A 25,199-nucleotide genomic window follows, 5' to 3' on the forward strand; every position below is an offset into this window, starting at 1 on the left:
ACACAAAGTCACAAGGGAGTAAAGCTGTTGCAGACTAAAGGACAGATGAATACATTCCCTGGTATAATTTGCCTTGGTTTGTGCCTGTATGGAAATTATCCTGGGATCAGGAATGGCCAAACCTGCAGCTATCCCAGGGCATCTTACACAGTAGATGTTTATTACTGCATCTTGTTGCTAGGCAGTGGGGGATCAGGTTCTTGCCTGTAGAAACCTAAACCAGTGTAACTTATACTAGTAGAGTTTTACACCTGGGTTAGCTCTCCCCAGATTGGGTAAAGTTAGTCCAGTTTAGGGGTTAATGTAATCTGTCCACTACTGTATGTGTATGCAGGTGTAATGCCGATTTTACACTGGCAGAAATGCTTCATCTGTCTGTAATCTTAAGGACAGTCTTACTTCTGAGTGTGAGCATCCACACAGGTATCTAAAGTGCTTTAACTGATGCATTCTATAGTCACACTGTTAGTTAGTTTGGCTTGAACTTTCCTGAGCACCCTATGGCCCTGTGTAGACACGTTCTCAGTCACCACAGTTCTGTGTCTTGATGAGTGATCCGCAAGCAGCTGGCACTCAGCAGAATTGCTCCTTGCCCACATGCAGGAACACCAAACGCACGGCAGAGGTGTGGATGGATGAGTACAAACAGTATTATTATGAGGCCCGGCCATCTGCCATCGGAAAGTCATTTGGAAGGTAAGTTATCTCTGAACTGGGCTGGCTATGTTCCTGCTAATGGACTTGTTAGCTGGGAAGGATTTTATCCTATCATTGAGATAAAGATGCCCTGCATAGCTCATGTTTGGAAGCACAGCAAAAATGGTTGTATAACTAGGCTTCCTTTAAGTGTTTTATAAGAAGTAAATGTCTTTCCCTACTATGACTCTATCTAACTTGCTCTATAACACAAAACCAAAGGGATCCTTAAAAAAAATGAAGTAAAAAGAAAATACGCTTTAGATATTATGCTCACAGAAGGTGCCTGGCCTCTGCAAGTCTGAGCTGAGCTGTCACATGCAGACTTATACCTGATGTGGCATTCCTCTGCAAGTGCTGGATTCAGACTTGACAGGACTGACTTTTACTGGTATAAAAGTTCATGAAAAGGCAGGGATAGGCAAGCTGGCTTCCTCATGAAATTAGGTATGGAGTAGGTTATATGCACCTGAGGGGTAGAGGATGAGGACATTGAACTCTTAAAACTTCCAAATAAGTTATAAAGATTTTTTAAAATAGGATGATGTGTCCATAGATGAATATTTGTGGGAGTCTTTGTTTGTGGATAGTGAGGAGCTATTGCTATATTGGTTCGGGGCAGTGCTTCCCAGAGTGTAGAGTGCAGCCCCTAAGGAGGTACAGCAATTGGCGGTGTGGGGAGTCAGTGGTGGTGAGGAGGAATCGGCAATAATCAACAGCTGAAGCAGGGCAGCACAAGAATGGCAATGGGAGTGGCACTGGGACATAAGCCCCAGAAGTTTGTTTGCTAAGTATAGTTGTATTGCCAATATGTAAGTTTGCTTGGTAGCAATACAGGCCCTACTCTTTGTTCTGAGGCAAGTAGCCTTAACCCTTTATGTTTTTTCCTACCTTATTTACCTGATCTGGACTGAGTACAGCATCTGAGCCAGAGCCTAAATTGCAAGACCCAGGGAGCCTGCGACCCCGCTGCTTGCCCCTTAGTGATGGAGACCTGCCTGTTACACAGTTCTTGAGCCTGCCTGAAGATGTACTAACATCATTTCTGGATCAAAGCTTGCAGTGCTTCCTAATGAAGTTCTGTTAGTGACCTCAGTAGCAGCTTTGGCTGAATAAAAGCTATATCAGGGCTGCAGGGTTTGGCCTTAGGTAATTATATAACCTATAGCAACAGTGCTGTCAAGCCTACATTAAATGTACATGTAGGATGTAAATGTCACAGATGCTGTCAAGATTAATAGGGCCTATAATGTGACCTGCCTCCCCACTGTTTACAACAGATTACAGGGTCTGTGTAGTTCCTTATAAGGTACAGTTGTTTATGGCTGCTTCCAGCTGGGTGCCTGAGGGACAACAGGAGAAAGAGGATGCATAAAGAGAGCACAACACAACATGGAAATATACTGAGAAGAGGGGAGTCACTGACTGTGTGGCAGGATCATTCAATGAGTGGGTTGGAGATGGAACCAGGGCCCTCTTCTCAGCCCAGCCCCCACTCCCCATTCACCACTGAGAGCCGGTTGAATTGACAGCGACAGGAATGTACTGAACACCTCTTGTACAAAGGAACGGAGTATAACAGCTGAGCAAGTTCCTTCCCAATCCAAACTCACCTAAAGGCAAGACATTAGTTCCCTGCTCACCTTTCATACCTTCACCGCTGCTTAAGCGGTGTGGCTGTTCTGTTCCCCAGGCTCACAGTGCACGTTCTTTAACCCATTGTAGCCTTTTTAAGACAAATGCTTCATTCTTCTTTCTCCAAGGAGAATAGGAGGACTGCCAAATGGCATCTCCAATGCAACCCTCTACTAACAAACTGGTGCAGGCAGCACAACTGTGAGGAGCTGTGATGTGTCATAGCCATTGTTTTTATTCATTTCAGGATGAAAGTCTCAGGTGTTGTCCTAAATCCAGGGGGGAAAGATCATTTAAAAAAATAATTTAAAATGCTCTTTATCCTTGGCAGCAACTCACCTCATTTTCTGAGATGGTGGTTGTTTGATGCTTACATACAGTACAGTGTCACAGGGACACACCACAGGAGAGAGACTTTCTTGGCTTTCAGGTGGCTTTACTATGCTGCATTCACCAAAGGGCATGGGGCTTTGCCATCCATCGAGCCAGAGGAAGCACAAGAATCACTCAGAGCGAGGCCTTAGCATTTAAGGCTCTTCTCACATCTCCTGACACTTATCCCTTCTTGTGTCCTTGTTTCTGCTCAGAGCAACATGTTAAACTGCACGGAAAGGTACTATGGGCAAAAGGTCATCCTCATATTTGCTCAGTGTTCACGTGGCACTAAAACCTCACCCTCCTCTCCCTGCTGCTCCACATCCCCTCCATTCACTGCATCATTCTGAACAACCGACTTTTACTTCCAGCATTGCTGACCGAGTGGAGCAACGTAAGAAGCTGAACTGCAGATCCTTCCAGTGGTATTTGGAGAATGTCTACCCAGAGCTCAAGTAAGTTGATCACCAATGTTTAAAAAAACTGGGAAATCCCTTTCTGAGGTTGTACCAGTTTGGGAAGTGTCAGCCACAGGACGGGGAGATCTGTGGCAGAAGCTGGGAGTGAGGAAAGATAGGAACTCTCATATCAAGTAAGTCCTGCCTCATCCCTTTAGCTAGAAATCTTCCCTTGTTTCCCAGCTTCACTTGCATATGACCCATCTCCTCACCACCACTTCTTAATTGAATGTTTGAGTTGGGAATTAGCAGTCTGGGAAAGGATCTCTAACTGAACCCAACCTAGAGACAATAATCACATACAGCTCAGAGCCCAAGAGAAACAGACATAAGCTCAATCTGCCTCTGTACTTAGATGGGAGACCACAAAAGAAAACCCCACATTCTGGCGGACCTTTACAAATCGGTACTGAACCATCGTGGTAGTAAGCAGACCTGTCTATTACACTAGCGCTGCGTTACTAGGGCATGTTGGCTACCATCTTCTAGCAGCCCACCTAATCTGAGCGAGATGGCACCTTAGGACTGAGTCAGGTTAGATAACACAGGGGTTAAAATTCTGAGGAGCTGGCTGGAGTCTTGACTACACTAGTATTCACACTGCTATTATCAGTGTGGTGATAACCTTGTGTTAGCAATAGGGAAACAGATCAGTGGGGAGACAGCCTGTTGCTGGAAGTGCCACCTTGCTGATGAGATACAACACAACAGTCCAACCACTTGGAGATATTAGGGATCTTGCAGCCCTTTTTGGTAGGGATGCTAACTCCATGGGCAAATCCTCCTTCACCTTCTGCCTCCCTAAATTCCCTCAGGTATTTCAGTCAAATATGATGACATTCTTCACGTTCTGTGTAGTGTACTTGCATGCTGCTGTGTCTCACTCCAGAGGGAAGTGCATTTCAGATGCAGCAAGTGATCCCTATATAAATATGTAAAATGCTTTCCAACACTTCTGGATACAAGATGCTATGAAAAAGTTGTTTTCCTACAAGGGTTCCTGAAAAGGAGCTAATTCCTGGGATTATCAAACAAGGAGAAAATTGCCTGGAATCTCAGGGACAGGATATGACTGGAAATACTTTGGCTGGCGTGGGAAGCTGTAAAGGGACAATGAGCAGTCCTCCTGTCACCCAGGTGAGGCTGTCCTGAATTTCACTCTTCACTTCTGCTTCCTGCTTCTTAGATACAATATGCAAGTACTTAAGACAGTGGTACCTAGATAAAGGTGCACATATGACCTTCAGATGCACTGAGACCTTAAGCGCATATGCTCATCAGATTTGGTCCATATTCAAACCACTCAGATTAAGTTGAAGCATTGCATGCTGGGACTTGTTATGTCCACCGGCCACACTTGTGTTTCTGAGAGGAGATTGCTGCAATCTTAGTTTTCAGCAAATTCAGTTTGGCCCTTGGGCTTTAAGGCTAATTGTTAAGATGGCTCTCAGTATAACAAAGTTTAGGTATATGTGATCAGCTGTATTAATTATAGCACCATATAATACAGTGATTCTTAACCAGATACTGCAGCTACACATAATTTACCAGATAAGTCCAAAGGTATCCATAGTGTCAACATCATTTTGACCTGTTGTGGTCTTTCTGAGTTCCTTGCAAGAATAATTGTTCTGTTATTTTTCTGTAGACAAAAAATGAATGAAAGCTGAGAAATGGCACTTTCCAAGGGCTGCCTTGAGTATAAAGATTCAGAACCACTGATACAGCATGTCAGTAGATACTGACAGGCTCACACAATAATCTATTAACTCCTTGAGAGCTACATGCTGTGTTCTGGGAAGCTATTTGTACCTATCTCTCTCTAGCTCATGCCTATTTTACCAAATGCCTTTGTATGCAGGCACTGCAAAGTGGCATAATATATGAAGGTGAGCTGCACAAAAGTTCAGCCATTCCCCTGGAATATGTGGTATAGGACAGCAATCCCCAAATGTTTTCTAGTTGTGGTCTACTCAGAGCAGGGCTAATTTATCACAACTCTGTATACCCAGTTAGCACGGGGTCATTGCAGGCATATGAACAGGTATTGCAGAGCAGCTGAGGCCTGGCAAATCCCTTCCCCCTTTTTAACTGTGGCTACATGAACTGTCTGACTGTGTTGCTGCTTGTACCCTGCAGTAAGTGAAATTCAAATGAGCCAATATTGAGGCCAGTTTCACTGCATGGGTCAGCTTCCTCAGTTTAGCTCAGGCTGGAGGTAACTGGGGACAGTTACTGCAGAAGAGCTAAGGCATGAGTTCTTCCTGGGTTCAGTAAGAGCAGGAGCGAACTTACCAGAACTGGGTGCTCACAATTAACAGGGCATGAGGTTTTACTGCATCTTAGCTGCTCTTTAGTCATTGTCCCTACACCATCTCAAAACCTATGGTGGAAGGTAAACCAGGGAAAGAAACAAGGCTGAGTTTCTCAGTTTTCATTTACTGTGCGGTAACTGAGCACAGCCCCAATTACAGGCATAGGACCTTACAGATGTCACTTTCTGAGCACAGTGTAAAAGTTCACACAGATTTTGAAGTGGTCACTCAGAATTGCATAGTATACATTAAGTAGTACAGCCCCTAGAGGAATCTGAAATCTTTACCTTGATTGCTAGAAGAATATATTCAAATATTTATTTAAGAATAAGCCTTTTAAAAACCATTTTAAAATAAGAATTCTGTTAGTGGAGAACTGTCTCAACTAAAAATATATATTTTTAAATTCTTTATGTTTCTATTTAATCTAAAATGGTTAAAAGTCAAATCATGATGCCAAGGAGCAAATGTAACAGCCCAATATGACCTAACCCTCTCCCTAAAACACACAGACACATGTGTATGTGTGTGTATGTGTATGTGTGTGTTTTAGGGACAGGGTTAGGTCATATTGGGCTGCTACATTTGCTTCTTGTGGCCATGATTACACTCTCTCTCTCTCTCTCTCTCCTAATTCACTGTGGGAGTATGTCTCCTTCCGTGACTCCAAATCGAATACACACAAGTTTTGAGGGAAAAAATGTCAGCCTTGTAATCATGACCTGGGACCTGAAAGTCATGATGCTGCCTTGCCCATCACCACAGGATTGTGTAAGCCTAAATCTGCCCTCAGTGGACTTGCAGATTTGTGACTGAGGGCAGAATTTGGCCGTATATTTGGAGTCTAGTTGATAAGCTGTTAACAATGGGCAAGTCAGAATAGAACAATAGTTTTGTCTCAAAAGTAGTGTTGGCCCAACAGGGTTAACAGAGCTAAGCCACAAGGGGAAATAATAGTTGTCACTAAAAGTCAGCTGATAATACCCTGAAAACCCACAGGGAGCAGATTGATTGAGTGGGAAGGTGCCACTTTTTCAGCAATGTTTCCAAGTAAAACCAAACTGTACAGTAAGTCGTCCACAACCCCTGCTGGCATTAATTAATGTAGTAGCTCCACTAACTGCAATGTAGCCATGTTGGTTTACAACATCAGAGGGTGTGCCCAAGATACACACTGAGCAGCTATGATGTAGTAGGGAAGCAGTCTGAATAAGCACAGGGTCACAGTAGGATAATCTATGCCAGAAAAGGCTTATTCACATCTGTTAACTGTTGGGAATAGTTTGCAGCCAGTATCCAACATGCCTTTTAATCCGACTCATTGTTATATGTCACGATTTTTTGAAATCACTGATACTTATTGCCTTTTCTTTGTAATTAAAGAATAATCATAATAATACTATTGTTTTGACCATCTATCAAGTGGGGGAGAGGGCACATGAACTGACTTGTATTTTGCATGTGTTTGGCATATCTGTAAGTATGCAGATTTATATGTATATGTTTTACCCAAGACAATCAACTGTCTGCATACCACAGCTGACAGTCACTGTTGGCTGGTGTAGAAGTTAGCCAGTGAGTTTGTCCATTGTGTATAATAAGAAAAACATGTTTACACTTCATGTGAATTGTTTCTCGGCCTCTTGTGGGCTAAGATCAGGTATCTTAGCCCAGGGCCCTACCTACTTTGCAGCCCTAATTACATGAGGATGCTGATCTCATCCATAGATCATTTGGACAATCTGAGAGTCAGGGGAACCACCTAGCAGTGTTTGAAATCCATGTGTCATAGGTTCCCAAACCTGAATGCATACTCCAGAGCAGTGGTTCTCAATATTTTTAGACTCAAGGCACCCTCAGGAAAATGCCAGCTCTTAGCTTTCCAGAAGAATAATTGAACAGTTCTTCTCTTGCAAAGAACCCAGAAAGATCACAGCAGGTCAAAATGTTTTTACACTATGGATTCCTATTTGACATCTCTGGGTTTATCTTGCATAGATATCTGTGGCAGTGTTGGGGTGATGTTGCATACCTAACAGTGCTAGGATTGGCCACATATAGACATTCAGTTACTCCTGGGAAAGTTGCTGCTCTCCCAGGAGAAACCACAAATGTACAGTTGTTCAGGGTTTTTTTTCCTAGAGCAAAAATAGCTGCTCGAGGAGAAAAATGACCTGGAAACAACCAAGGTTAAATCACTCCCAGGAGAGTTTCTCCTAGGAGAGTGCATGTCTGTACATGTTCTCTTCTGAAAGCAGGCACGGCACAGCCCTCCAACATCCTAGGGTTCTTTGCTTCCAACCCTCTGTCTCTCAAGGGAGATAGTGTTCCAGGTAAGCAGGGAACACAACACACCCCTTCACAATCCCATATTGTGCTGCAGGATGACACAGGCTGACCTTGAGTAGTGTGGGTCAGCAAGTCAGGGCTGCCCTGTGCACTGCTGCAGTCCGTCTCTGGGCAGAATGAGGGAGTCTGCAGAGCGTGCAGAAATGTGAACGCAGGGGCTCCTGCGCTTTGCTGTGTCAACACTACAAACTCTGCTCTTCAAGAACGCAGCACTCAAATATTCATTCAGGCATCTCTGAGTAAATTTTTCTACCAGGGAAACAAACCCAGGAAAATGTATACGCAGCTAGAGTGTACCACCTTTAAAAGGATTTCCTAGCACCCCAAGGTGCTGTGGCATCCTGGTTGAGAATCACTGCTGCAGAGCATGGTAAAAGACTTCCCCAAAACCCACCAGCTCAGTGCATTCAAGTCTTTTGCTAAGTGAGAACTCTGGGATGTGGTTCAGCATTGATGAAAATCTCATTTTTTTAAAATACCATCAACCTCACAGTACTAGAATCTTTATCTGTTTGGGTTTTTTTTCCCCACTAAAGGAATGGGTATTCAGCGATCCTTTAATTAGACAGCAAGACAAGTGTCTCTCCATCACCTCCTTCTCCACTGGGTCTCAAGTCACACTGGAAGCATGCAATCAGAAAGATGGCAGACAGGTATTGTACTATCTTCATAACACTGTCACTATCACATGCTGGTGTTTCTTTATTAGGACTATCTTAACAAAAAGAATTGGCACTGGTAAGGAGACTGTATACCCTAAAAAGTCTCTTCTGTCTTCTGATTCTAGAATCTCTTCTTCCATATGTAATTTATAAATTTTCATTTGTAACCCTCACCTTTACTCTAGGGATGGGATATAGGTCACTTTCCTTTGACACCCTTCAATAAAGTGTCAGGAACTCCACTATTTGTCTACTTATTTTGCAGTTGGGATAGTGTTCGACAAATTTTTGAATGCAAAATGTTCTTCATCAGGTCTGGCCCAGTGAAGAATGTCTTGCATTCAAAAGTTTGTCTAACTCTATCCCAGCTACACAGTTGGTCCAATAAAAGATCTCACCCTAAGAAATCCTTGCCTTGTGTAATTTATGGGCCATCACAACTACAAAATAACTGTTACACTACCTTTTTACCAATATTTTTTATTTTAAGATTTGGAAAATGTGCCCATCACATAGTCCTTGGGCACATGTGCGTGTATTTAAAATGATACAGTGATAGATACCAACCTGGTATCACTTTGAAATCAAGTTCAGTATGTTTCATACAAAAGTCAACAGACACACAGAACTTCCTACCTTTAGCTCACCCAGACATATATTAGAGGGCTGTCAGTTTACGTGATCTTTTTTGCTGAGATAGGGAGAGAAATGGTTTCTCAGATATCCAAGACCTATCTATAAGTACAGGTATGCATCATTTTCTTCACTGGACAAAGTGCAATAGGGAATGATCCTGCACTAGCAGAAAATGAATTGACAGGAGACCTATATTCCTGACTTGTGTGCTTCCTTCTGCAGCAAGTGAAAGTAAACTTTGCATCATCTAGGGCTGTGCTGGCTTCTTTTCTAATGTGTCTATTGCCTTGGTAGCATAAAGGTATGAGGCTGCATAGCCTATTACCAGTACCCAGCACAATGAGTCACTGATTTTAGTCCTTGCCAAAAGGAAGTGCTTTAAATTAAGCCAGGCTCATCTATGGAAGGCATGAACTGATATTTCTCCAGAGAATTGGTTAATGCAGCAATGTCTCAGAGCTGTTACTGTGAATACATTGGGAAAATTCTCACTGTTCAAATCAGCCCTCCAAGAATATCCCAGATGGGTTGTATTTTCCTGGGTCTCTCTCCAACTAGTGACCACTCACTGTGTAATTAGGTCACTTAATTCCCTGAAGTGCTTTACAAAATCTTCCTCTCTGGTAGCAGAAAGGATGCTGGCAGCTGCCAAAATCTTCAGCTGCCCTTCCCTCTCCTCCCCTGGCACAGCAGGACCAGTGTCTTCTGCACAGAAAAGGCATGCAAGCCCTGTTAGTGAGAAGTGACAAATCAATCTGTGCTAACACACAGATTCCTTTCAATGTCAAAGTGATTTACAGAGCACCTCTGTGTCAATTTTTGTAGCAGTTGTGTTATAAGACACAGTCAGAATTTGGAGTCAGCCTGCTAAGGATGTGTATTGTTGTTTTCCATTACCTTATGGGATAAGCTGGACTCAAGTCAAGGACTTCAACCTTCCAGATGATTTTACCAACAGTCTACAAACAAGGATTTTGTTTAAATATTTCAAATAATTAGAGTTTGCTTTGGACCACAGCTGTAATTCGAGACTTTCTGCATCTTTGTGGGATGCCTGTACTTGAATACAAACCTGCATTTGAATGTTAAATACTATCCATCTCTATATAACAGGTTATATATGAACTCTGAATCAAAAGAGCCCTGAAATGCTGAGGGTTCAGAAGCCCAAAGATTTTTGTGTCTAGAGCCATCTCCATTACTATCTTCTTTGAAATACTATCCTGGTTCTTTCCATCTGTAAATAGCAACAATAATTCTTGTGACTGCTGATGTTAAGACTGACATGGATTTTTCACTATCAGGATTCCTTGTCCTTCCTTTACTGCATCTCCTGGTCTTTCTCTTCCTTGCCCCTCCTCTTCCACAGCATTGCTTCTCAGATAATACTTCAACTTCATTTTGAGAACTGGTTCCTTCTCTGCCAGCCCCCAGCTGGAGTGGAAACTGAAGCTGGCAATGGCAAGATGGATTACCTGGGAAGGTAGGGCCAGGACTAACAAGGAGGAATCCTGGCAACAAAGTGATAAAGCAGAGTGGCATATCTGAGGCAAACTCTTTCCTCCCTGCCAGCTCTCACAACCCTCTTCTAACTCATTAGGACCTCTGGGTTGTGTCTACACCATTTCCTCGGCACTCTCATGGAAGGATGCCCTTGAATACACCCCCCCACCCAACCAATCCCACTTGCACATGTCAAGCCCAGAAATGCCGGAGCCCATCAGAGTAGAGGAATATTGACCCTACTCATGCCATCTACACAAACAAGATTTGGGGGGAAAATGGTGGGACTAGGCAGACAGGTATGGTTGAGCTTTGTTTTGACTATGTTCCCTAGTAGTGTCCTGATCAGAGGTGTCCATAGTGGAAGGAAAGGAAGAGATATGGATTTTACAGGATCTAGGGCTTTTCATCTGTAGTCAAGTGGTTCAAAGGCAGAAAGTTTAGTTATTCAGTCAAACCAGAGTGGACTGTCTAGCAACCTTTAGAGTCTTGCTCTGCTCCTGAAAAAATCGCATGTGATTTGATTTTGAGAGTGACACTAAGGCTTGCAGCCTACAGATCACAGCTGGATAGTTCAGTGTAGCAATTGCTGGGCCCCAGGGGTGGCTGAGATGCCTCCTGGTGGCCACACCGTTCCTGCCCCCCACTCTGGTGCCCTGGGTTCCCCTCCTTTTCCCTCACCTACTATGCCCTGATGTAATCAGTTGATTAGTGAAAAAAGAGGCTGCCCTAGGGTCCTAGAGAGAGTCTCAATCCTCTTCCTGCTGGCACATCCCTCTCAGACTCCACTGATCTCAGTACTGTCCTCTCACTTGGGCCCTCCTAGCCCATCCATACCTCCAGGGGCATTAATCACTTTAAGGGCTAATTTTGTGGTCTCCTACCTCCCCTGTAGCCACAACCATATCTCTCAGCTGTTGCTGTTCAATTGCTCTCCTCTGCTGGGGCTTCAGCCTTCACCTCTTTCCTTTCACTGGGCCTTCTAGCCCAGGCCCACTGTGTCGGACCTGGCTTCTGGGCTCCAGCCCTTGTAATGCCTATTTTGGCTCTTGGTCCTTTGGCCCTGATGTCCATGCTGGTTGGGTACTGAGCCCCCTGGCCCTGGTGTCCACCCTGCTTGGGCACTACTGAGAACTCCTCCACCCTTGATATTCCCAATCAGTTTGCCAGTGTAAACTATAATACAAGAGTAAGCTCACTGGCTATAGCACAAACTATCCCCACACCAGGTCTAAACGCAAACACAAACACCAGCTTGCTGGCTGTACAACAAAACTTCCCTCTGCCCTGGGTTATATTCCTTATCAGCACCATCCCAGGGTAGCATCAGCCAGGAACTCCTCTACAGCCTTCCTGGGCAGGAGCAATTCCCTCTCCTGCCTGCAGAGCCAGACTGCCTGCCTGGGCTCAGGCACTGGCTTTATGTGCCGCCTAAGCCTTGCTCCCTTCCTTGCAGGTGACTCCCCAGCCACCTAGAGGTGTTTCCAGTCCAGACTGCCTTTGGGGCAGCTTACTGCTGCTACCTTTGCTGCCTTAGCAGTGTCCTTGCTGCTTAAACAAGGCTCTGCCCTATTGCACTATTCCTGAACAACTAACCCCACAATAGGCACTCACCGCCTATGAGTCTCTTGCTGCCTACATCTTCAAGTAACAGGAGCCACTGGCTTCCTGTTACAAAAGACAGTAACTTTTGCCAGAAAGGCAAGCAACAATTTGATTTACCAGCTAGGGTAGGGGGAGTGCTTTGCAGTAATGTGAGCTACAACTGGATTACTTCAGCAAAGTAAGTCTATGCATGTGTATGTAGGAAAGAACTTGAGGCATGTACCAGTGAGTGGCCTGAATCTGGGTGATTTCTGGTCCCATTAATTTATTCTTTCCTGGGTTGAAAAGAATCAGAAACAAGACATGTTTGGCAACACAGTCACAGTGATCACTCAATAGCAACAGCAGGAAGCCCTAGTGGAAGACTAGCCAAAAGCTATTCTGCATAATCACAACTAGATTTCAAACCAGATGGATGTTATCCATAATATTATTTAGATAATAGCATTTTAACTTGAATGCAAGATAAATTATTACATAGTCTCATTTTGGCTCAGATGGATGATGGGAGGTGCATTTTAATTAGTATTATAGGAGGATAAATATAAGACAAAGTGAGAGCCAGACACTAAAACAAGAATTAAACTGAGAAACCTTGGCAAAGTGTTCCCCAACAGAATAAGGGGAATAAAGAAAAATCCCCTTATTTCCCCAAATCTCTCAATCCCATTATTTTCTAAATCCCACCAATATTTAATTTTAATTTACCAAAACAATGTGACCTCAGTCTTACAATTAGAACAACCAGGTTTTCTTGTGGAGCTACCACACATGAAATCTCACCTGCCTTTGGACATACGATTGGAATATTTTTTTCCAGTTTGCTTTCCAATGGCTCATATCATCCGAGATACAGACAAATGAAACGGTATGCAGACTCTCTGAATGCAGGGAGAATGAAAACCTCCCAATTTTGCAAGTGCCTGACTCAGCGTCTTGATGATAATAACCAGGTAAAATGTTCCTTTCATCATGCCACAGCTTGAAAGCAATTTTCCAGAGACAAGAGTTTTTCTCGGCTCCAATTCTTTTCATATGTTTCAAGTTGTGTGAATTTCTAAGCTCAAAAGGACAAAGACAGACTTGCTGTATTCTTGTATGATGCACCAGCTGTTGTACACACTTTCTCATCAAACACCTCAGCCAAAGTGCCGATAATCTTCCATGAAATATCTCCTGCAGCTAGGCTTCCCAAATCTTTGTAAATACACTTCAGTCTTAGCCTGTGTCACCCCCCACTTGTTCTAGTTATCAGCTACCTTTTCTTTATCATTATCTAAGATACTCTGCACTTTCTACATCTTTCCCAAGATTGCTTTTCTCTAATAATTTGTTAGATTTTTGGAGTTATTTTAAGGCTCTTAAAGTTTCAGATCAACCAAGACTGATTGGACTAATATGGGTTTAAAAATCCACTTGTGATCACACTGAAAAATTGTGACATGGTAAACACTTCCAGCTATATTTTAGACTGACTAATAGACCAGGAGGACTGGATGACTGGGGCATTTCTTTCAGTCCTAAAGAAATAACATTTTGACCCTGGCTTTTTTCCAACTATTTAGTTGGTCTAATAAAAGTTATCACATCTACCCAAAGAACCTTGCTTGCCTATGACCTTAGCAACACAGCTACGACCAACAACCCTGCTATTTTGACCCTGGAGAACTTTCATCCATTCATCTAAAAGCACTTTACAGTGGCAACTTGTTTGTGAAAATGTTGACTCTTTTTTTTTTTAACTTGCTTCATGGGTAGTCTGTATTATCCCCCTTCCACAGGAAGGAAGACTAAGGAAGATAATTCAGGTCACAACTTTAAAAAAACTTTGCGACATCTAACTCTTTCTTAGAGGCCTCCCACCCAAATAGTGATCAGACCCAGCTATGCTTGGTAGATGAGATCTGAGAGAACCAGAGCTGGGGACTGTGAGACTGCAGGTAGTTTCCTGTGCAATTTTTCTTCTGATTGTGATTTCCCCAGCCACTCTGTTTCCTCCCTTCCTCTCTCTCCATTCTCTTTAGTTATCTGGCTGAGATATCACCTCTGCTGCACAGACCAGACCCTGGATTGTGCTTAATAACTTGTGAGGGCACTCGAGCAATCAGATGAGACATTTCAAGCGAAACGGAGTATGCCTCTTGCTGTATCACAGCTCCCCCTTGGACACTGTAGATGGAAGCCAAACATAACATCCAGGTCAGGAGAGAAAAATCGATTGTTTCAAAGGCACTACTCAAACCTAATGAGTAGAATCAACACCACTGTCAAGACACTCCAACTGCTATCTGTGTAAAATCCCTGCAGACCAGCAATGTTCAACCTCCAGCCCGCAGGCAGAATCTGGCCTGCAGGTCCATGTCATCCAGCCTGCTGGGCTCCCCGTAGGTCCAGAAATTTGGCAAAAGAGAGCTTGGCTTCCAGAGTTGGACAATTAATGCTGCCACTGTTCCCCAACAGTCAAATTTCCAGATCCATGGGAAACCTCATGGGACAGATAACACAGTCCATATTCCAGATTGTACTGGCATGTGGGGTCGCCCCATGGCTGAATCCAGCACACGGGGTTGTGTTGGCATGCCAGATTGTACCCCCACATGCTGACCTCAGGCTGGATTTGGGCCACAGACCAACCCTGCCCCCAGAATCCAGCCAGTGGAGCTAGAGGGTTGAGTATCACTGCTGTAGCCAAAGCTCAGGGCTGCACACTCCTTTGCCAAAACCCATCTATGGCTTTCCATCGCACAGAGAGATTCAAGTTGACTCTGAAACAATTGCTCATCATTCAGGCTGCGTAGCCAGTTGGGAAATTTGTTTCTTTGGTGTAGTTCATTAGCAGAAGAAAATATGCTGTGGTTAGCACTCACTGGAAGTCTCTGCTACTGAACAACTGGGCTCAGTTTAGCACCAAGAAGTCACAGAGCAGTAGGTCACTAATCGGAAGAAACAGCATGACAGAATTTCCCAACAGGGTCAGCAAATGAAGAGGAAAAAGTGTCCCATGCTAATAGCCATTGTTCGAGATTTTTACTCCTGTAGCAGCTTATACCTTTAACATAGGTATTTCCAGTAAAAGGAGACCAGAAAAGATACGAGGGGGAGGGCTTCAGGTTGCTCGCTAGAGTGGCCGGAGGATAAAGCAAGGGAAGGGACCAGGAATTCTCAGTCACACCATTTAGGGTAAAAGATTTCCTCTAGTAAATTCAAGAAGGAAGTTTGGGCATGTATGGTCCTAAGCAGGTAATTGGAATATGGTTAGAGGTTCTCAATCAAGGCATTTGTAGAGCCGGTAAAAGGTGGAGAGAATGTGTTGTTATTGCATACATAGGTAGTACTAAAGTGAAATCTGGAAGGGCATATGCGGTACAAACTTCAGAGACATTCCCAGAAGCACACATGCCCTTCTTTGCACTCCCTGCTGACTATGTATGCCACATGGTGGCTTTCTTTCTCCCTGACCCCCATCACAGTGGGCCCTGCCAAGTGATAGCCAGTTTGACCTGGAACCTAGAGTCTGAGTCCTAACAAGAGCCAGATGACAAAGGCCCCTTAGGCTCCATCTTGTGCTTCAGGAGGAGTTGCAATTCCACCCCATCCTATTTTTGCCCTTCTTCCCAGCACCTGCTGGCCTACATTTCCTTCTTTCCAGTGGAGCAAAGGCCACTCATTCCTCCAACAGGTGCTTCTCAACAGGTGGCACCAGAGCCAAGTCAAGTGTTAATACTAGGAACTATTTATAGGCTACTTAAGAACTAACTAATGCAGGTGGGCCCTGCGCATGGGAGTCCCTATCCTGCATAATTGCTCTGTCATGGGGAGGAAGGTAACCTGCACACACATCAGCAAGAGGACAATTGGCAGCACCCAGGTGCTGCTTGGTAAAGATAATAAATATCAGCAGGACGTGCCTTGCTATTGATCTGATATTGACTTAAACAGCAGGATTTCACTGAATGAATCTGGATGCCTGAGCCTATAACATATAACAACTTAAACTGTTTGCTGTGTTACTTACCCAGGAAGGACAATTCCTATAGATTTTAGGCATTAATTTAAAAGAAGTTAAGTCTGACTGCATGGGGTGTTTCTTGCAATACCTTCAGAGCCTTCGGTCCTGGCTGCCAATCTGTCCTGCTCTTCCTGGCAGCCTGGCCAAACAACCTGTTAATAACCCCAGGGTCTTGCCCTAATAAGCACTCAATTCCTATGCCCCAGTTGGGCCATCTGCCTAACCAAAGGAGGCAAATGGAAAAATCCCAACAGCCTGCAACACTCAAGTCAATGAGCTCCTGATCTCAACCATCTTCCTTTGCAAATGAACAGCAGAGAAACTCCAGGGCAATCTTGTTTTACATCTTCACTGACTATCTTTCTTGCATGCGCACCAGCCTCTGGCTTCTTTGCTATTCATTCCACCCAGAAAGAGCACACACCAACTGTAGATACTTGCTTAGCCTGGCAAAGGGTATTGATACCCATAAACTTGCAAAGAAGATGTTTTTTCCAACTATTTGAGTTGGTCTAATAAAAGAGATCAGATTTACCCGAAGAATCTTGTCTGCTTGTTTCCCTTATGGCACTTACTACTATGCTTTGTGTATGGTAGTGACCTGCTTTCCAGCCACTCCTGGAAGTGAGAAACTCCTCATTTAAGGAAATAAATGCTGAGCAAAGAGGACAAGAGGGAAACAGCGCATCCTCTATCCTTTTGCTGTAGGTAGCCAAGCCAGGGTCGATTTCTGAGAGACTCAAAGGATAGTAGAGGTCTTGTGAATGACAAGCTCACAGAGGCTGTACCATGCACAGATGGCAGAGGACACAGAGGCATTGGCCAATAAGCTGGCAAGCAGGCACGCTCAGGCAGGAACACTGGCAAAAAGGGTAGTGTTATGGGGTGACATGGAGTGGAGTGAAATGAGTCAGGGACTGGCAGTTACAAAAAAGCTATGTGTGTAGTGATAAGAAGCTTGAACTGTTGGAAGTGTGGACAAGGAGCCACAGAAGGGATTTAAAGAGGGAACCAACTTATCAGATCAATGAGCAAGAAAAAGGGCTTTTGCTGCTGTGTTTTCTGTGGGGGTAGAGCAAAGCAGTAATTTTTGGGGAAGGCAAATGGAAAGAAGTTGAGGGAGTTAACATGGAATATAATGGGGGCCTAGTCAAGAAATGCTGCTATGTGGATCAAAAGAAAAAGATGGATCTTGGGCATATTAGGGAAAAGGAAACAACAGGGTCTGTCTATGGCCCAGATCCAGGGAGCAAGCAAGAGGGAGCAACCAAATTCCCTCAGATTACAGGCAAGGGTGGTCATGGTGTTGCAGCAATTGCAGGAACAGTGGAAGCTGGAGTAATGAGGGCAGGAATATAAGGACTTTGGTTTGTCCCATGCTAAATTTAAGATGATAAGATGAAGGGGTCCGGACATGGATGTAGAGAGAGATCTGGAAACCGTGCTCAGGAACTGGATGGAGGAAAGGAAGCTTTTAATAGAACTGCCCTTTGGCTGGGCAGAGCCACATCCAGCAGAGCTGGTTAGCCAGGGGGAACCAACACTCTGAAGGTCCATTTCAATTCATGACTGCTACCAGCCAATGCAGGACTGCCCAGAATTACCCCTCCATGTAAATGCCACTTCTTTGGATCCTGACAGTCCTTGGTGACTTTATATTGTATGTTTTAAAATGCTATCAATTATTTAGGGAGACCTGATTTCCTTCTCAGTTCCAATAGTGTAAACCCAGAGCAACTGTACCTGGGCTTACTCTGGGTTCATACTCACTTAAGTATAAACAAGATTTGGCTTGTGCCCTGGGGGAGGGTGATGATCTATGGGCCAAATTTACCAAGCTATTTAAGTACCTGAAGATAGAGATAGGCATCTTAGGCATCTGTTTACAAATTCCATTTGGTGGATGCATTGTTAGCCTCTTAAAAACTGTGGCAAATCTGGCCATAGCTCCAGGCAAACCCCTTACCCAGATCCCACTTATCTGACAGGCAGATAAGCCGATATTTTGAAAGAGTTGTCTAAACTCAGAATTGTGATTCCCTGAATTTTTACTCTGTTTCACTGCCAGCTGGGATATACTGCATAAACCTTGTTGCCCAGTTCAAACTGGGAGGCACCACTCCCTGGCAAAATGGAGGGCAGCAAGCCATAATGTTTTCTCTTCCCTCCTCTCCTCTCTCCCTCCCTTCTCCTGCAGAAATGGAAGATGAAAGGCAGTTTCGTTCAGCACTTTGTCAGCGGCCTCTGCTTGGAAAACCAGTCCAGCAGAGCAGTGACCAACCCATGCCAATTGGATGTACCTGGTCAACAGTGGGAGCTGCTGCAGGCCACATGATGGTAGCTCAGAAACCTCTTTGCTTCCTTTGCATGGAACTTTGGGAATGGAAGGGGCGTGGGTGGGGAGTAAAGGTTTATTATGTCTAACCCTTAATGTCTTGATTGTGGCCATCAGTAAGTCACCATTTCAGTTGAACATTCAATGTCTTTGAACTTTTAAGGAAGAAGTTGGGGGGGAGGGAAGGTCAGAAATGGCATTGAAATCAGCCCACCTATTGCCTCCATTCTCCTCCGTAATTGGCATCCTTGTCTAACAGCAGTGAAAGGCAGGAAAGGGCAAAGCCCAGTAGCCAAAGTCACCTTGGAATGGCAACAGCTGACTAACAGCTCTCCCCTTCAGTTCCTTCCTCTGTGTCGAAATATGTGGTCTTCAGCCCCATCGATTCCACATCACCAGCAGCTTCAACAATGCTTGTACAATCTCGTGGTACCTCTCTGGCTTTACTGGCTTTCTACTGTGACATCCTGGGTCACTGCTTGCATGTTGTCTGACTGCTGCAGTGAGGTGGCCTTGCGGGAGTGTCAGCATAAATAACAAATGGGTTAGGTGTGGGTAACACATTTCAGGGTAGACACTGTTTATTACTCCATGTTTGGACAGTGCCTGACCTAGTGGAGCCTCCTCTTTGTGGGATCGAATGAGATGGAAGAAGAAAGATGTAGTGGGCTGAAGGGCAGGGTGATCAATGGGTAGGAAGAGGGATGTATTTTTGCTGGGTTGTGTCAGCTCACATCAATGTCATTCCTTGCAGAGGACCTTTTTATGATTCCTGCTTCTTGTGGCAAATAGCCATGATGGTCAGGAAGACTTCTGCACCAACACCTCAAAGAGGCCAGTATCACTGCAGTAGATAACCCAGGGCTAATCCTCATCAACCAGGCACATTGTTGCATTTCATAAGAGTGCTAGGGTGTAAATGCATGTCAGAACTACAGTGTCTGTGTGAAACCCCTCCACACAGGGAGCTGATACCAGGATTTAGCTTGTGCATGCCCCCACTTCTGCATGACTATTTTGCCATGAACTGGCCTGACATTCAGAACATGGCTGCCTAAACTCTGGGGTATTGGAGGTTGCTGGAGGTCACTCTGAGACTGATAGATGAGATGCTACAGCTACTAGGAAATATCCATTAAGTGCCACCCTGCAGGCATTCCACAGCAGTGCACTGACAGTGTGTGTTGAAAGCATTGCTGTATTCTGGGCTGACAAGGGGAGGGCTCCGAAGAGAACATGTATTGCTGCCTTCTGTCGTTCCTTGGCTAGGATGCATTAACAGAGCGCGCGAGAGAGAGCGCGCATCCCCCTGGGTAATTACTGTGTTCCAAATGTGGGTTATGACTAAGGAAAGCCAGTGAAGTGGCCACGTGAGTGTGCATTGCCCATGTGAATGCAGCCTGGGGTAACAGGCTCCAAAGCTTTTGCTCTGAGAGACAGAGGCAGCTGCAAAGTTTGAGGATTTGGCTATTCTTTTCCCACCTTACTCCTTACACTTGGAAAGCCCAGCTTTCCCTCCAAAGCATCAGTACCCACTCACCTGCCCTTTCTAAAAAGTCTGCCTTCATTGTAACCCATGAGGACTCACAGTAAGGCATTTCCTGGCATTATTTCTCACTGACAAAGGTAAATACACATTCAGTGACTTGTTCCCTGACCCCTTCTATTTTCAGTTAGTCATGGTGAGGAGAGGTAGGAAGAAAATCTTTCCCTGTGGTACTGGATCAAAGATACTCCATGCCTTTCCTTGCTGGTGAATTGCCCCACTGCTTCAGGATCCTCAGTCAGTTCTGAAGCACCTCTACAGAGGCTGTTCCAATGCTGGGGGTGGATCTGAGTGGACTGGAGGAGTTGTGGCTGACTAGATCCTGTCCCGGCACTCTGTGGACTTTGCCAAGCTGCAAATTAGGACAGCCCTACTCTGTAGCAGGGATTAAACCAGCCGCTGGCAGCCATGGAACAAGGAAGGTGCAAGTAACCTCCCCTGTGTGCCAGGACCTGATGCCAGTGAAACACAGGGATGAATCCACCCTCCAGCATCTTGCATCACCACAGTCTGCTGTTGTTAATCCCTTCTGTGCCAGACAGACAGGGTGTGCCCACAAAAGTATCTCTTCCTGTTCTCTTTTACTTAAACCAATGGCCTGAAAAAAATATCTGATGCTGGGAATACTCCAGAGTCAGGCAGCAGTGAAAGGATTAGTGGAGCAGACCCTGATTTCTCTTTTTTCATGAAGAAGAGGTAAGGGTTTTGTAGGGTGAGGTCACCTGAAAAAAAATGCCTTGCATTCAGAATCATGTCTGACTTTATCCTAACTACACATTTAGTCCAATAAAAGCCATTATCCTAAGAAAGCCTTGCCCCTCCCATAATTTCTGGACCATCATGGCAACATCACTCTTATACTACAGTTTATGGAGAAGACTAACTGCTCTCACTTAAAAGGACAGTGGCAGGATGTAAATCCATCTATTAAGGGAAATTGAACTTTATAGAAATAGGAAAAAATGAAAAAAAAAAACCCAGAACAAACCCCTAACAGATACTCTTTGCTTCCCTCATTTGCTTTCTGCAAAAAGAAAAGCCAGTGTCTCCTCCTGTGCCTCTGTTTCTGGTTCAAGTGAACTGGTCAGTGGTAGGAGTTGGGTTTGGTTCCCAAGGATGTTAGATAATCTTTCAGGCACAAAGTGCCCTTGTGCCCAAAAGCTTCTCTAATACTTCTCCCAAACGTACAGTTGGCTCAATAAAAGGTATCATCAAAACCCCTTTACTTCTTGCATAGTCCCTGGACCATCATGATTAGAACTACACTCCAATCCTGGATTCTGTTGGCTTTGACCATGTTTGTGCCTGTTTCTAATTCTCCATTCATTACTTGCACCAAATTCTTGGTAAAAGAACAGGTTCTATTCTTTGAACCTGTATTTTCTTGCAAACAAAAAGGCTTATGTGAGAACAAAGGGGTTCGTTATTCTCTATTGTTCTTCTATTTAAAAAAGTTTGTTGCTCGACCAGGAGCAATGAGAATCTTCAGTTTCGTCTTTTCATTTAGACAGGAGCTTAACAGTATGGCAGTGGTCTTCCGGCCTGGCCAAAGAAAACTCAAGAGACTCCTCTTACAGCTATGGCAAGTTCAGTTTTGTGCAACTGAGCACTTTTGTGTAGGAAGGAGGGAGTGTTGTACAACACATTTTCCTCCTCCTCCTGTACACTACAGAGATGCTGTGATGCTTTCACGCCAGCACACATCAGAGGGATTGAACTTGATGGGCAAGTTCTTAGGGGTAAAAAGACAGTGAAAGGGAAAAGGAAGAGGCAGCATGGGGAGAAGAGGCAGAAAGAGACACAGAAGGAGAAGAAAGAAAAAGGAGAGGAAAATGAAGGGAAGAGAACAGAACAGACAGGCACCATGGAAAAGAAATAAAGTCCATTCCTCAGTCACTAGTCACACCCATGAGGCTCTACTTCCAGGATAGCAATGAGGACTAGGAACAGGAAGGTCTAACTAACTTGACAGAAAAAAAAAGCAGCATGTGAAGAAAGACCAAAGAGGAGAGGAGCAGGGAGGTAATTTCTTGGGGCATTAAGTTGTTTCCAGATTGTATCTGTTCTATGAGCTCTATCCTAAGGGGTTGCCTGAGCACCTTTTCCCCCGTTGTGTAGATTCACAGTCCCAGCTACTGGTGCAGTCAGCTCCTTCCTCAGGCATTGCTCCCTTGCCTGTTCCCATTGATTCTTGTGTCTGTGGCCTTCCTGTACTTTGATTTTAGGGCTTTGTCTGTTAACCACAGTGGGGACAGAAGCCATCTCTAACTCTTATCTTATGAGCCAAAACAACCACATAGGGCTGCTCTTTGAGAGGGGACCTCTTCAGAATATTGCTATTGGCTTGGGTGCTAAGCTCTGATTGCCCCAGGAATCCCACTTGTAGGGAGTCTTCAAGTTGTCTGTCATCCTAAGCTTGTCCTGTGACTAAAAGTCAACCCTGGTTCAGGCACTCCATCAATCGTGCTTCACTGCAAAAGTCAATGTGAGGTTATTTCCTCGTGGGCTGTCTTGGGAGCTGGGCAAACTCTACCTGCAGGCACTCATGCTATCTGGAGGGTGAATTCCAAAAAACTCACCTCCTGCTTTCTAAGTAACCTGTATTCTTCAGCTTTCCTATTAGGTTTTAGAGATCACTGATAAGGAGGAACAGCGTCAAAAGTTGTTTCTTTTCATTTCAGGCAATCCAAAACATCTTCCCCAGCTAGATGAGAGTACCCCCTAAGTGTGTTGCTAACCTGCTCCTTTGTGCATCTCACTTGCGGAGATGATGTTTATAACATATTTTCCCCACAGTGCTGCTTCTGCCAGGGTCTCTCCTTTAGCACTGGAATTTGACGGCTTCTCACACTCAAAGGTCCCACCAACTTCACTGAGGGATTTTGCTGGGTAAAAGCTGAGGATGGACCTCAAGGCTTGTCCCACAGTTTGTGAAAACAGTCAGAAAAAGTTGTGGCTGGTCCTTGCTTTGCTATTTACTTTGAAAATACACCTAGACCAGGGGTTAGCAACCTATGGTCCACAGGGTGGATCCATGCTGTAGAGCTGTTAGATCCAGCCTACAAAGCCAGGGGGCTTTGCCTGCAACATGGCTGGGTAGCTGGAAGCTTTGACCATGCCACACCTGGGCAGACGAGGAGACAAGGCAGTGGGGAGAAGCAGTGGTGGCAACAGCAGCCAGGGCTAGTGCTGGTGTGCCTTGGACCTGAGCTGGGTCCTTCCAGACTACAGCTTGAAAAGATTGCCAACCACTGACCTAGGCTACAAAGAAGAGTGTCCTTAAGAAAGTTGTTATTAGATGATATCACCCAGTGTAATTTCCTGTGCCATGTGGGGAGTATCAAGGTTTATGTAGCAGGAGTGGAAGCTACTGTTGTACAAAAACCAAATTTCAAAGAGTTTATTTTCCCCACTTGGCTATCAAATGCACTTTGCCAAATGTAATTTATGTGGAACACAGATTTGTTTTTCCTTTTCTTGAAGAAAGCATGTGCCAGAATCTGTCTGTTTAAATGCCTGGAATTAAATCCACTTTGAAACAAGAGTGTCGGTCTGTTTATTTCCCTTACTTTTTATGGGCAGAAGTTCTTCCTATGTTCCACACCCCTGCCCCCGCTACGTTCAACACTGGTAAAGCTTCCTCTTCAGAGACACCCCCAAATCTTTTGCACTGATTGCCAGATCACTTCAAAAGAGACATCACTGGAGCAATGAGTGATTTATAAGACACCGCTGGCAACTAAAGAGGATCAGGTACAAGTGCTTGAGTAAATCTCTTTCAGTGAATGAGGAAGAAAGCCTTTTCTGTCCAGTGACACCAAAATTGCAAAATGCAATTAATATGAAGGTCCAATGTGCCTCAAAAGTTACAACTTTCTAGTTACTGTAGCTCTGGCTTTCACTTCCTCAGGTCACTACTATCATGCAAATCTTTCCCTTAAAGGCCCCAGTTTACCCACCCCTCACTAAGCCTCTCTTGGGTCACCCCCTGCCTCTGTCATCGAGGAGGAGATGCACCACTTGTCCCTGGAGGCATATGTTAGCAACTTGGACTTGTTTTGCAGTTGGATTCCTCTGAATCTTAGAAAAGCAAGTTAACAGACTTCCCTAATCCTCATCTTGCCTGAAAAAACACAACCAAAGTAGCCAATTGGAGATTTTTGATTTGAAGCCCAGGCTTAATTATGCCTGCCTGCTGCTGCACCTGAGGGGGAACTTTTTAAAGCCAGGAGCAGCTGGGTCTGCATGTTTGGAGCATCTATTCCAGCAAGTAACTGTCTGTGAGAGGACTTGACTTTATATCTCACTTTTGTGCTGCTGGATTAAGAAAGACTAGCCCTCCCTCTCTGGTCTGCAAGGTATTGTAGCTTGTATTTGATATTCATGATGGCATGTTTAGTAGAAAATGTAATGGGAGCACCTAGTCTTTCTTGCTAGGCCTTAGTTGCACTGCAGACTATTAGCCTGACTGAAAATCTGGTATCCAGCTCCTCCTTGTGTATTGTAGCTCCACAAGTGAATTAGTATGCAGGAAGATGGGCGTACCTATTAGAGTGGCAACCTCACCCCACAGCTGATACCAGTCCATTCTATACAAGGATATGAGTGTTGCACTCCTGAGGGCCAAGCTAGTTGCTTCTTCACTGGGGCAAAGGGAAATAGAGGAAGGATGAGAAAGGTAACCTCCTCATTGCAAGGAAGGCTCAAGGAAATAATAGCCAATTCACTGGCCTCTAAATTGCTATAAGGGCTTATTCACACAGTTACATCCTAGAGAATTCTTTTTATCAAAGCTCAGTAAAGTATTTGTAGCAAATCATTTATTTACAGAAAATAAAAATACATGGGGGTGGGGGGAACTATTCCTAAACTTGGGTGAAATTGTATTAATAGCTTCTGATACAAAAATAAAGAAACTAAAAAAGTTTCTAAAAATGCCCAAACAGATCACTTCAGCATCCCATCAGCTATAGTCATTTTTGTGTGCTCTCTCTGGGCTTTTATAGATGTGCTTGGGGGGAGGCCTTAGTGGCTCCTGATGTTAAGCTCTTTTGTCTACAGGGCAAGAAGTTGCC

General features: G+C 44.4%; 1 protein-coding gene across 2 annotated transcripts in view; it reads left to right on the forward strand.

Moving 5' to 3' along the window:
- The window catches only part of GALNT16 (polypeptide N-acetylgalactosaminyltransferase 16), a 149,781-nt gene extending 126,113 nt beyond the window's left edge, over positions 1 to 23,668 (forward strand). The window contains exons 11-16 of one of the 2 annotated variants that reach the window (XM_019552007.1): positions 604 to 696; positions 3,078 to 3,161; positions 4,160 to 4,301; positions 8,365 to 8,481; positions 18,441 to 18,580; positions 18,841 to 23,668. In XM_019552007.1, coding sequence (XP_019407552.1) covers positions 604 to 696; positions 3,078 to 3,161; positions 4,160 to 4,301; positions 8,365 to 8,481; positions 18,441 to 18,578 — 574 coding nt within the window. In that variant the 3' untranslated portion in view covers positions 18,579 to 18,580; positions 18,841 to 23,668. Of the gene's footprint in view, positions 1 to 603; positions 697 to 3,077; positions 3,162 to 4,159; positions 4,302 to 8,364; positions 8,482 to 18,440 lie in introns of both variants that reach the window. The other variant, XM_019552006.1, reaches the window with a different exon arrangement.
- Positions 23,669 to 25,199: the final 1,531 nt, after the last annotated feature.

Source organism: Crocodylus porosus, unplaced genomic scaffold (assembly GCF_001723895.1).
Source record: "Crocodylus porosus isolate Cpor-Errol unplaced genomic scaffold, CroPor_comp1, whole genome shotgun sequence".
Taxonomy (NCBI): Eukaryota; Metazoa; Chordata; order Crocodylia; family Crocodylidae; genus Crocodylus; species Crocodylus porosus.